Source organism: Rhinopithecus roxellana, chromosome 16, assembly GCF_007565055.1.
Source record: "Rhinopithecus roxellana isolate Shanxi Qingling chromosome 16, ASM756505v1, whole genome shotgun sequence".
NCBI classification, from domain to species: domain Eukaryota; kingdom Metazoa; phylum Chordata; class Mammalia; order Primates; family Cercopithecidae; genus Rhinopithecus; species Rhinopithecus roxellana.
The window spans coordinates 88,103,679-88,116,643 of record NC_044564.1 but is presented as its reverse complement, the minus strand read 5'-3'; the positions used below and the strand labels follow the sequence as shown (position 1 = coordinate 88,116,643).

At 55.5% G+C, this 12,965-nt stretch overlaps 1 protein-coding gene across 10 annotated transcripts in view; it reads right to left on the bottom strand.

Moving 5' to 3' along the window:
* The window catches only part of WNK2 (WNK lysine deficient protein kinase 2), a 141,192-nt gene that overhangs the window by 74,794 nt on the left and 53,433 nt on the right, over positions 1–12,965 (bottom strand). For all 10 annotated transcript variants that reach the window (XM_030919434.1, XM_030919438.1, XM_030919437.1 and 7 more), the window contains 3 exons: positions 11,643–11,800; positions 7,664–7,752; positions 6,029–6,248 (listed from right to left, as the gene is read on the bottom strand). In XM_030919434.1, the coding sequence (XP_030775294.1) occupies positions 6,029–6,248; positions 7,664–7,752; positions 11,643–11,800 (467 nt within the window). The remainder of the gene's footprint in view (positions 1–6,028; positions 6,249–7,663; positions 7,753–11,642; positions 11,801–12,965) is intronic.

Below are 12,965 nucleotides of genomic sequence, written 5' to 3'. Positions count from 1 at the left end.
GAGGCCACAGAGAGGTAAAGATATAAGTGGGAAGCTTGGTGACACACAAGATATTTCCAGTGCCCAAATGTTCTCCATGAGACACGTACAGTTGCGAAAAGTGAGAGGAGCTCCACTTAGAGAAGCCACAGGCGCCCTGCACCAAGCTCAGAGCCAGCATCTGCCTAACTGGCGGGTGAAGCCGTGCACCCCTGGGAAACACGTGCAAACTCAGCCCCTCCCACGAGATTCCTGTGGAGACACAAGACCTGACTGTGACCCACCCACAGAGGGACGCCTGAGCCCGTCCCTAGGGACAGGACATGGAAGTCAGGCACAGAAGGGGCCCAGAGGCCTCGTGATGGTGTCACTGGGACAACTGGGGACCTGAGTGGCCTGAGGATGGGAGGATGGGCTTGAGGATTGACGGTACTTCTGGATGCAAAAACGTGCCCTAGTTTCAGGAAGCAGACATGAAAGTATTCAGGGCTTCAGGGGAATCAGGTCAGCCACTTAGTCTCAAACGGTTTGTGGAAAATAAATGGTTCTTTGTAGTGTCCTTGCAATTTTTCAGTGTTTGTGATTATTCAAAAATCTTTGTTTCAAAAGACAATTTTTTTCCACAGAACGACATTCCCTAACAAAAGCAGCTGCGGTCAGTCTCCCCTGACTCAGAAGAGACATGAGTGGGGCAGGGGAGGGGGGTCAGTGAGGTGGGACAGAGGCTGACAGCTCAGTCAGTGGGACCCGCCCACACTCAGGGTCGCCACTGGCCCCAAACCAGCCCCAAGGCCACTCAGCAGCAGGGCAGCCCAGCTGGGAAGGAGGAGAAACGAGGCACCAGGTTCTCTTCTGGCTCAGAGTCCAGAGCGGACTCTTTTCTAGGGAGCCCCAGAGAACGGGCTCCAACCTTAGGGGGTCTCACAGGGAGGCCGAGGCAGGTGTCCCTGTCACTGGCACCCGGGGGCAGGTATGCACAGCCTGCCAGACCTGCTTGGCCCAGGCCTCTGCTCCTAGTGAGCATGTGGGTGAGGCCATTCCTAAGGTTCCACGTAACCTCGGGGTCATATCCAGGGTGCGGCCCCACCCTTGCCCACCTTGGCCCAGATACGTGACCAGAGGCTGCCGAGGCCACGTCCTCCTGCTGCCGTTACTATTTGCTGCTGGTGCCGCAGCCTGCAGCCCATTTTCCCTGGCGACTCTGTCTTCATCATCACCCCCAGCCTTCCTCTCTAAAGTGTTTCTTCTATTTTTTTCCCCAAACAGGGAAACATTCAGCCATGGTGAGTGCCCCACGGGTGCATCACATTCTCAGGAGAGTACGAAGGTGGAGGGGAGGGCTGGCTGGGAATCCCCTTGGGGGCTGACTCCCAGAGTCCCTTCCAGATCGAAGCTGGCCCAGGCCCCACAGAGTCCGCTCTTTCCTCTGTCTCTCCCTGGGGAGCTCCATCTGGCCCCTTCCATCCGCCCAGTGGAACTTGCTGAGAGGTGACTTCAGGGGAAAGAGAGCTCTGCCCCATCCGAATGCTCTCCCACCCTCAGGGTCCTTCCAGAAGGAAGTCTCATCTGGATTCCGGAACATCTCTAAGACCCAACACCTGCTCATCTCAGGGACTTCTGTTGGTTTGAGATAGGGTCTTGCTGTCATGCAGCAGGATATGGCTCACGGCAAAGGCCTCCTAAGCTCAAGCAATCCTCCTGCCTCGGCCTCCCAAAGTGCTGGGATGACAGGCGTTGAGTGACTGCACCCAGCCTAATCTCAGATGTTAGGAACAAGAGCGGCCTCAGAGCCAAGTGCTTGTGTCTCTCTAGCCTCAGCAGATATACAGACATCAAGCTGTTTTCACTGCATCACGGCAAGGCCCCTGCAGTCTAGGGCCCATGGCAGGGCTGGCGTCAGGACCCCAGGGAGGCCAGTGACGGACTCTGGTGTCTGAAATCAGGTGGGAAGGAGGAGTGTGAGGTTAGAACCTGGAAAGGCCCCATAGGGACCCAGTGTCGACCTGCCGGGGCACACAAGCTGTTTCCAGGGAGTGAGACCCAAGGTGGGAGCACGTAGCTTCCAGCTGCTGTCAGGCGGCTCTTGAAGTGCTGCCTTCCCTGTTCTTGGCAGAGTGGGGTGGGTGCTGTTTACTGCTGTGCTTTAGCTGAGCACAGGTCATGTCCCTTCTTCTTGGATGCTCTATTTCACAGGAAACGTGTCTCACCATGAAAAAACTGTAAAAGATGCAGAAGGGGGTGAAGATGCTGGGGCCAAGGGGCCTCTGCTGTGAACTGACACAGGAACACAGCCCCCGAGTTCAGCCAACTGCTGCGGTGGGGACTTGTGTGGTGACGGGTGCTGTAGGTTGAAGGGACAGCTGCATCCTCAATGACCCTGCAGGAGGCGGGCGGGGCCAGGGAGGCCGAGTCTCCATGTGAATGAAAAGCAGGGGGGAGTCGGAGTCTTGTGAGTCTCCTCCTGCTCGCCTGTCTCGGGAACAGCTAGACAAGGCCCAGGGCAGGTTCTAGGCTTTGCCACCTTAGGACAGAACCCAAGACAGGCAAGGAGGCCATGAGGTCCAGCGGAGGCAGCAACACTGCTCCTATAGAATTCTGGGACCCTCCCCAGGCTGCACCACCCATACTGGAATCAGCACTGAGCCAGCTCTGATGTCGCCTCTGCCGCTCAGCCGTCGCTGCAGCACTTGGCCTCCTGACACGGCTCCCCAGTCCCTCGTACCCTGTCCCCCCAGCACTGACCAAGCATAAACACATTCGTGGAAGGAACAAGAGCGCCTCATTCTCCTGCTCTTCCTGAGCTGTCACCACATCAAAACCAGGTCATCCAAACGTTCTCCTATCCTTGCCACTGGCCCAGACCTCAGCACCGGGACAGAGGTAACTCCCTGCAAGGCAGAGCCAGCACAGCTGCCCCAGGACCTTCCTCATCGTCATTTGTGTGTGAGACTCCCACAGGTCATCCTCATCGTCCCTCAAGGCCATCTTCTGTCCTCTCAAAACCTCAGCCCTCCCACCAAGCGGCCAGCCAGGTGCCTCCAGAAAGATGTTCTTGGCCTGCAGCCAACATCCTCAGCTTGCAGGCTGTACACAGCCTGTGCAGCACCTCACTCAGCACTTGCTATTTGCATTGAATGTGTGAAGGGACGGCTGTATTACATCAGCAGAGAAATAGTGCACCTGAAGTCACAGGATAGATGTGCTGGTAATTATCCGAAAGTAATTCACAGCAAACTTGCAGCAATTCAATTTGAAAATGTACCTTTGTGCACCACACAGTCATGGAGAGCCATGAAAGATCCTCCAGGAAGCACAGAGCTCATCAACCCCATTAGATCTGCTCATAGCAGAGGCTTCTGTGTCTGGGTCAGGGATGTGACCAGAGACAAGCCAGATGAGAGTGGGCCAGGTGGGGACACAGGTGGCCACTTTGTAGCATCTGGGGTGATGGTGCAGCCAGCTTGCAGGAGCCCCACAGAGAAGCCAGCCTGGGCGTCACCCCACAGTGGGACGCTGTAGTCATCCTCACTGTGCTATCACAGCCCAGGACACGGGCCACTGTGCAGGGGAAGGCAGAGCCCTGGCTGAGGCACTGGCAGCCTGAGGAGGCATCTCCTCCAATCCAAGTCCCAGGTGCTGAGGCCCTGCTCTCAGGTCCACACCCGAAGCACCCCATCCTACAGCTGTGGAGAGGCTAGGAGCAGTAGGAAGCGTGCCAAGACCCCAGCAGGACCTTAGCTCATGCAGCCGAAAGCCCTCAGCCCCAGGAGCAGCCCCGTTCCACCTGCTTCCTTCCTCGGGGGTCACGGCTGCAGGAAGTCCAGCCGAGAGACCGCTGCTCCCTGCACTGACCTCACGGCGTAGCCTATACCATGTGGCCCACTGAATCCCTCATGCACCACACACCAGGACCCCCATGGACAAGGAGCTGCCAGGAGGAGCAGAGTCTGTGACAAACACACAGCTTACTGCACCCCAGCGTTCCTGGCTCTGAGGGCCCACGCACCTTCATGGCACCGCCAAGCCTCAGTTTCTGCACCCGAGTGAGACCTTCGCAGGAACCTTCCAGAGCAGCCGCCCCTCCCACCTCTGTGCAACCCCCTTCCAGGTATGATCCACTTCCCCTTACTGAGACCCAGCCCGGCCTGAAGAAGTGAAGCTTGGGAAGAATCATCAGCCTGGAACTGGTGACTGACGGACATTTTCAACAGACGTCACATATTCAGAGAAAAGCTTATTTAAAAGACAGAAAAAAGGGCGAGCACCTTTATGGTCAGGACACGTGAGCCAAGGGCTCTCCGCCATGAGCACACTGGATTTATTTCTGCTCGGGTGTTCACTGAAAATGCGCAACTTTCTTACCCCGCAATACTAACTGCCTTCTTCCCAGTCTCTCGTTCCCACTGGTCTTCCCCTTTGTGACTTTGTTTTCACCTGTTCCGGTGCAGACATTCCTGTCCTTCGTATCAAGTTGTCTGACTTAATGTCAACATTTGTTCATGTTTTGTAACCAACAACAAAGACGTCTCTGTCTGTCTCTAGGCCCTGCATGAGGGTTCTCAGGAGGCAGAGCCCTGGGGCTCTCCCAGGCCAGGCTCCCACCGCTGTCCCTCTCTGGCGTCCACTGCCCAATGCTCAGCAAACATGCTCTATCTGCAGGGATGTGACCAAAGCCCGCTTGTCCAAGAACTTCTAACAGCCCCCGGCCCAGGGCAGCAGTGCCCCACAGAACATTCCAGGCCAGAAACGTCCTGCATTGCTCAAGACAAGAACCACTAACCACACTGGGTACTGAGCACTTGAAATGTGGCCAGTGAGACTGAGAAAGTAGATTTTAAATTTTAATTGGCCGGGCGCGGTGGCTCAAGCCTGTAATCCCAGCACTTTGGGAGGCCGAGACGGGCGGATCACGAGGTCAGGAGATCGAGACCATCCTGGCTAACACAGTGAAACCCCATCTCTACTAAAAAAAAAAAAAAATACAAAAAACTAGCCGGGCTAGGTGGCGGGCGCCTGTAGTCCCAGCTACTCGGGAGGCTGAGGCAGGAGAATGGCGTAAACCTGGGAGGCAGAGCTTGCAGTGAGCTGAGATCTGGCCACTGTGCTCCAGCCTGGGCGACAGAGTGAGACTCCGTCTCCAAAAATAAATAAATAAATAAATAAAATAAAATAAATAAATAAATAAATTTTAATTAACTTATATTTTAATAGCACATGTGGGCAGTGGTGATTTTACTAAATGGCAGAGACCTGAGAATCAAGTCAGAATAATCTAGATCCATCCCACCTGCTGTGCCTGTCCCCACATCCCACACAATTCCCACTCCATCACTGACCCCCTGGCATCGTCAGCATGGCCTCTCCTACCACTGCACCTGGACCACTCCCACTCCTTTCTGCCTGTGCCTGTGGCTCTGTCTCTTCTGCCTCTCATTCCAGCCGGCTCAGTGCCCCTCCACTGAGGCCCAGATGACGCCCTAGCACAAAGGGGACTTCTGCTGCCCAGCCCAACCCACTCCTCATCCACAGAGCTGAAGATGATGGGAGGAGAAGGAGGAAGAGAAGAGGCGGAAAGGTACCCCCCCACCCGCCCTTCTAGGAAGAAAAGTCCCAGATCCCAGAAACCCAATACAACAGTGCCCCAAAAAAAGGAAAGGCAAAGATCCCAAACGCAAAGCCACCATGTTGGCACAGAGTCAGCAAGAGTCCAGCAAAGCAAGCAAGGCCTTTCTGACAAGTCAGAGATCCTGGGTTGCTCTCTGCACACCCACCCTGAATTCCTGCACTGCACTAGCTCGGAGCTGCTAATCCCCTGGGTGCTGTGCCCTTGAGGGGATTCCCACTTAGGCCACCCCTGTGCAGACCCCAGGCAGATGTGACCGGGCTGTGAGACCTCAGCTGCCCACACCTGCCTGGACGGCACCGCCACACCTGCTGGCCTCGCAGTCCCCTCCGGACCAAGTCCCCTCAGCCCACTTCTGTTCTCATCCTTGGAAGCCATGAGCTGCGAACACCTGCACCCACCACACCCCATCTGAGTCCCGCTTACCATCTCTTGGGCCACCTCATCCGGCGTCTCCTTCTCCAGATCGAAGGTGAACTCTATGGCCCCATTGTCCTTGGGCTTTCCCTTCAGTTTCTTGGGGTCTTCCACCCAGAGCCTCAGGGCAATGGTGGACTTCCTGCCATGGTCCTCCTCTGCGAGCTCCACCCTCACGCCCGTGTCCTCTGCGAAGAAGGCGTGGCTCAGCAGGTCTTTGATCTCGTACCTGGAGGGAGAACAGCTGACAGGCAGGGGCACGGGTGCCAGGGCCTCCATGCCCAGGCTCCTGAGGCCACGCACACCAAGGCAAGGACAGGCACACCTGCAGGTGCCTGAGGCCAGGCCTCACGTCTCAGCACTCCCAGGAGTGAAGGAAAGATTTCAGTGAATCTGGTCTTACTATTAACACATAGTGTTTTAAGACTTCCTTTATTCCCCGTCATTATTACTAAAAACAAACAAACAAAACATGCTCATAAAAGATTCAATGATACAAAAGAGGATTTGGAAAAACATGAGGCCTCCCATTATGCAAATACAGTACAGCCCCTGTGGATGTTCTAGCCAGTTTTCGATTGCCAGAAGACACAACTGAAACATTTTGGTGTTAGTCCTGGGTAGGTCTAAAATGGACACAGAGGCAGAGTCCCCACACTCTGAGCTCCCTGTGCCCAGTGCCATGAAGCACTGACCTTTTCAAGGGGGCTTCCTTCAGGATGCTGTCCAGTTGGCAGAGAGCAGGGCAGAGGGCGAGCTGCAGGAGAGGACCTGCAGAACCGGGGGGCCCCAGCCAGACCCAGCCTCGAAGGCTCTATGCAGGGATCCAGGAGGGCGAACCATAGGGTGTTGCCATTGTGACCACTTCCGGGCTCTGCAGGGCTTGGCCACCCAAAGAAGCCTCCCTAACCACTAACCTAACCCCCTTTACCCTGGGAATGGAACCACACAGCACGCACTCTGGGGCCTGGCTTCCTCTGTGTGTGCTCCAGAGTCACCTGTGTGGTTCCGAGTATCCACAATCCATCTCTGCTTACTGCTGAGGGGTGTCACATCAGATGGTGGATGTACTCCAGTGTAAGGGGGAGGGAAGGCTGAGGAAGCACCCCCAGTCTTCCGCCTGACTGGCTGGGAAGGACAGACCCTGCTTGGAGGTGGGGAGCCGGCTCTGTGGAGCGGTTCCAGGCCTGCTGTTTTTGAGAAGGGTCAAACAACCAGGTCCACGAAACACACGTCAGGGCTCCAAGGGAGGCCCGCGCCCAGAGCCCCTGGCATGGGAGTCACGCAGGGAGGAGCACAGGGGCTGTGGAAGCCCCAAGCGCTCAGACACTACAGGCTGGGTCCTAGAGGAGCAGCCAGCCAAGGACAGGACTGTCCCCAAAGCCAAGGAGAGGGCTGTCCCCAAAGCCAAGGAGCGGGTTCCCAGATGACCGACAAGGACGTGAGGCCTGGACTCCTGGCCTGGCATCGCCCACACGCACTCAGGGCCAACGTGCCCACCAGCCCCTGCTGACATGCCCCAGACACCCTGGCCTGAGCCTGTCTGTCCTGAAGTCTTCTCATCAAGAACACAGTTCTCAATGCCAGCTGGAATGAGTCCAGCCGGAGATGGACCCCAGAACCCAACCCTTTAGGGGAACTCACCTTTCCTCCTTGTTTTTGCAGATACACTCCCCAATAATCTCCTTGATTTCGGGATCATGCACTTTCTCAAAGCTGGCCGGCTTGATACCCTGACAGGGAGAGAGCAGAGTTACCTGACCCGACCGGCCGCCTGAAGGTGAGGTCTCCACCACAGTGGGAGGAGCTCCTACTTCCAGTTACAGCAGGACATGGGCATTGGACTTAACCTGCACAAACTACTAGAAAACTGGGCAAAATATGCGAAACAGATGACAGGGCGGCACCAAATGCGTGCTCTGGGAGAAAGGGACACAATCCCCCATGGCCCCAGCTCACTGGCCAGAGCAGTTCCCAAACAAGGCACCATAACCCAGCCTGGCCCCCCTGAGTTGAGGGACAGAGCTGAGTTCAGGGAGGCTGAGGAGGCCACAGGCAGAATTCCAGAAAGAAGAGTGCATACAGCAAAAAAAAAAAAAAAAAAAAAAAAAGAGCCCGAAGTATCTGCACCTGGGTCCCCTCCAGCCTTTGCTGAGGACCAGAACACAAAACCACATGTGCATAGTCAACGCCATAGGGCCGGGCAAAGAACCACAGGGAGCTGGAAGCAGGGCAGTTTGCAGAGTTCACACAGGTCAGGATGTGTACAATGTACAGCATCCAATCAAAAATTACTAGAGCCTGTAATCCCAGCACTTTGGGAGGCCAAGACAGACGGATCACGAGGTCAGGAGATTGAGACCATCCTGGCTAACATGGTGAAACCCCATCTCTACTAAAAATACAAAAAACTAGCCGGGCGAGGTGGCGGGTGCCTGTAGTCCCAGCTACTCCGGAGGCTGAGGCAGGAGAATGGCGTAAACCCGGGAGGCGGAGCTTGCAGTGAGCTGAGATCCAGCCACTGCACTCCAGCCCGGACGACAGAGCGAGACTCCATCTCAAAAAAATAATAATAATAATAATAAAAAATTACTAGAAATGCTGAGATGCAAGAAAACGTGAGCCAGGAGCCTGCGGAAAAGCCGGCCAACAGAAAGAGACCTACAAATCAGAGGGGCTGCAACGGGGAGGTGAAAACTCTTTACAGATACATACAAGTAGAAAAGGAAAATGAACATATAAAAATGAGAGATAAAAACAGAACCAAATAGAACTCAAGATGAAAAGTACATCTGAATTGAACACTTCACCGCAGCAGACTGACAGCAGATTACACACTGCAGAAAAAACACGAGTGAACCTGAAGATGTGCTGCAGCAGAGAAAGATGGTCACTGAAGCTCTATTCCGTTCATTTCAGAATCTGGAATGCTACCAAGGTCACATAGGCACAGGACATCCATAAAACTGGAATCCCAAAAAGGGTAAGGGGACATAAAGACATAACGGCTGAAAACTTCACAACTTTGATGGAAACTCTATGCCCATAGATGAAGCAAGATAAAGCAGAGCAGGGAATAAATTGGAGAATTCTGTGAAACCACTGCAATCTCCTTCCAAGGTCTCCCCTTGGAAGGCCATGAGGTCCGGCGGAGGCAGCAACACTGCTCCTATAGAATTCTGGGACCCTCCCCAGGCTGCACCACCCATACTGGAATCAGCGCTGAGCCAGCTCTGATGTCCCCTCTGCTGCTCAGCCGTCGCTGCAGCACTTGGCCTCCTGACACGGCTCCCCAGTCCCTCGTACCCTGTCCCCCCAGCACTGACCAAGCATAAACACATTCGTGGAAGGAACAAGAGCGCCTCATTCTCCTGCCCTTCCTGAGCTGTCACCACATCAAAACCAGGTCATCCAAACGTTCTCCTATCCTTGCCACTGGCCCAGACCTCAGCACTGGGACAGAGGTAACTCCCTGCAAGGCAGAGCCAGCACAGCTGCCCCAGGACCTTCCTCATCCTCATTTGTGCAGAGCCAGGAGCCCTGCTTGAAGCCAGGAGCCTGGTCTCCTACCATTTAGAACCTTTTGGGTCACCCTACGTCTGTCAAAGCCACCCTCACCCCGGCCACAACAGACTGCACACCTCCACCTAAGCTGCAGAATTTGATACTGGGGTTAACACCTCAAATGCAGCAGTCAGTCTCTGGAAAGGTGTTGATCAGAGCTTCACCGAGCCTCCCAAGTAGGGCCATGAGGGCCCCTGTGCCAGGAGGCTGGCAGAGGCAGCGCCATGATGCGGAGGATGGGACGCCTCCCACAGAGCCAGGCCTTTCTAACCACGCCTGGGCTTCCTCCCTACACCTCCTCCTTGAGTGTGCAGAAGCAGTATTTGTGGTCACTGCTGCTGGCCAAGGGCCAGGCCATGCGGCTTTGTTGCAGGGGGGTGCAGGTGACAGCCTGAGGGACGGTGGCTCCTCGCCCAGCCGATGGCTATGCACGAAGGGAGCAGAGGGCAAGCCCTGCAACCGGACTCAAACCTCAGAAGCAGCAGGGCAGGGCCAGGTGCCGCTTGCAATCTGCTAGGTTGTTTTGTGTTGGAAGTGGAGTGAGACGGTGTATGAGCAACTAATTTTTAAAAATTTTAAACACAGTGGAGGGTACCAACTATCACATTCTTCTTCCTTCAACATGATTCAGCCTTCAAAAGCTTCACCTGACTCTTAATATACAGAATATAAAACATAAATTTTCCCAAGGTCAGGGAGGACGGTGGGGGCACGACCACCTGCCCAGGCTGCTGGAGGCCCCAGCCTGGGGGCAGACACAGGAGTGAAGAACCTAAGGGCTCTGCCCAGTAGTGTACACCCCCAGGGTCAAGGAGCACCACCAGCCCCTTGGGATGGCTTCAGGACAGACCACCATCCACCCTCCACAGTGAACCCAGTGGCTCTCCCATCCCACACCAGCACCCCAAGTCCTGGCAAATAGAGCTCTTGATCTCTGGAGCGCCCCACTTCCTCCTGCTGCAGACCATCCCTGCCTCCCTGGAGGGTCGCTGCACACAGCCCGCAGGTCCCTCCTCCTTCCAGCACCCACGGAAAACTGTGCACCTGTCTGTGAAATTTCTGACCCAGGCCCACAAGTGAGTCAAGAACTCTGTCTGCCCTCCCACTTCCTCAAGGGCACACAGGTGGGGCCTGATCAGAACAACCAAGTGACTGATGATTTACAACAACCAAGGGACAGAAATGCAAGTAACCTGCAAGGAGGACTCAGGATGGAGGGATGGGTCAGGGTGAGGTTGCGCAGCTGCTGAGGACCACAGCCGCTGGTGCACCTGCAGCAGCAGCCACGGTGCCACAGAGCAGCACTGAGGGGCAGCGCGGCCCCATCCAGTCAGGTGGCATGTGGAGACAGCAGGGACTGCAGGGATCAGGGCAGCCTGGGCCCTCAGTGTGGACACCACGTGTCAGGGACAGCTCTGCAGGCCCCTGGGCTTCACGACAAGACGCACGGTGCAGAAAACAGGCACAGAAAGCCTCGGCCTGGCCATTCCATTTCCAGATGTTCTGTTTGCATTCCCTCCCCCCAGCGGGGCCACCACAGAGGGAGGACAAGACAGATCTGTTTATGCAGCTGAAGCCGTCCGATTAAAGAAAATAAATCACAGCGACAGCAAAACAGGGATTAATGTTCCCAGCTGCCCGGTGCTGGCGACTGCCTAGAGACACACTTGGTGTAGGGGCGACTGGTTTAGCTGAAAAAGAATCAAACCATTGTTTCAAAATAAGATAGGAAAGCAGGCAGCCACGGGCAGCCCAGAGTGTGAGCGCTGGGGATGGGTGGCCTGGGCATGCCTCAGTCTCCCCACCCCCCTGCTGTGAGAGCAACAGCCTCCATGGCTCAGCACTGCCCACAGCGCCCCATGTACCACCATCACTTCAGGTAGGAGACCTTGAGTAACCAACCCCCCACTAAGCCTCAATTTCCCCTCTGTAAAATGGCTAATCTCCTTCCTTACACAGCTGCCAGGAGGGCTTCACAGAGGCACATGGAGCCCAGCCCAGGGCACAGCCCGAGGCCTCCGTGTCCTTATTAATTAACCAAGGGGCCAGGTGGACTCACACAGGTGACCTTGCGGTAGATCTGGGCCGCATTCTGGCACTCCGAGTAGGGGTACTCCGAGGTGGCCATCTCCAGCATGCACATCCCAAAGGCATAGACGTCCACGGACTCATCGTAGTGCTCCTCGTACATCTCGGGCGCCATGAACTCGGGAGTACCTGCGCCCGGGAGCAACAGACGCAGTGGTCAGCTGGCCACGGGCCCAGGAAGAGCTGGAGCCAGTGTCCCGGGAGCTTTGGCTGCCCAGAGCCCCATGTCCCCTCCACATCCCATGGCACACTCAGAACACCTGGACCCCAGGGCCAGCCCTGTCCCTCACTTGGGACACAGGTGTGCTTTATAGATGGAGGGATTCCAAAAGTTCCACCTGGAACCACAGGAGTCCAGAGTTAGAAATCAGGTGACAGAACCATCCCCTCCTCATAAGCTGGGAGTCTACGACTTCCCAGGGGACGGGGTCTGATCCTGGAAGGAGACAAAACCCTGAGCACGCCCTCGCCTGTGGACACTGTGATCCTGCCACAGGCTCAGTCGCAGCCACGTTCAGACGCCCTGGGGCAGAAAGAACTTGGGTTACTACAGAGCTACCTAAAGCCGCAAAACCCCTAATGTCCCAAGGCGGGGAAAGGCTGGGTACACTCAGCCCACCCCCACAACAGTATCACGCAGCACGTACAACAATCAGCATCACCGAAGACAGCGCCCCTGAATGGGGGTGGGGTAGAAAATGGTACCCACAGCCGGGCACGGTGGCTCAAGCCTGTAATCCCAGCACTTTGGGAGGCCGAGACGGGCGGATCACGAGGTCAGGAGATCGAGACCATCCTGGCGAACACGGTGAAACCCCGTCTCTACTAAAAAATACAAAAACTAGCCGGGCGAAGTGGCGGGCGCCTGTAGTCCCAGCTACTCGGGAGGCTGAGGCAGGAGAATGGCGTAAACCCGGGAGGCGGAGCTTGCAGTGAGCTGAGATCCGGCCACTGCACTCCAGCCTGGGCGACAGAGCGAGACTCCGTCTCAAAAAAAAAAAAAGAAAATGGTACCCACCTGACAGAACCACAGAGTTGCTAAGAAGGGAACTGCACGTGGCTCTTAAACACAAGAGATGCAAAAACAGTGTCTTGACTGAATTTTTAAGGACATGGCGAAGTTATGATAGGCTGAGCAAAATAAGCATGAGGCTAGACATGCTGGCTGGCCTCACCTATGCAACACCAAACTCCCAGGGCAAGATGATGTCTGCGGGGGCGAGGGCTGATTTCTCTTCTACTTATATTGGTCTGGGGTTTCTCTATTCTCTATAATAAGCTTTTGCTTTCATAA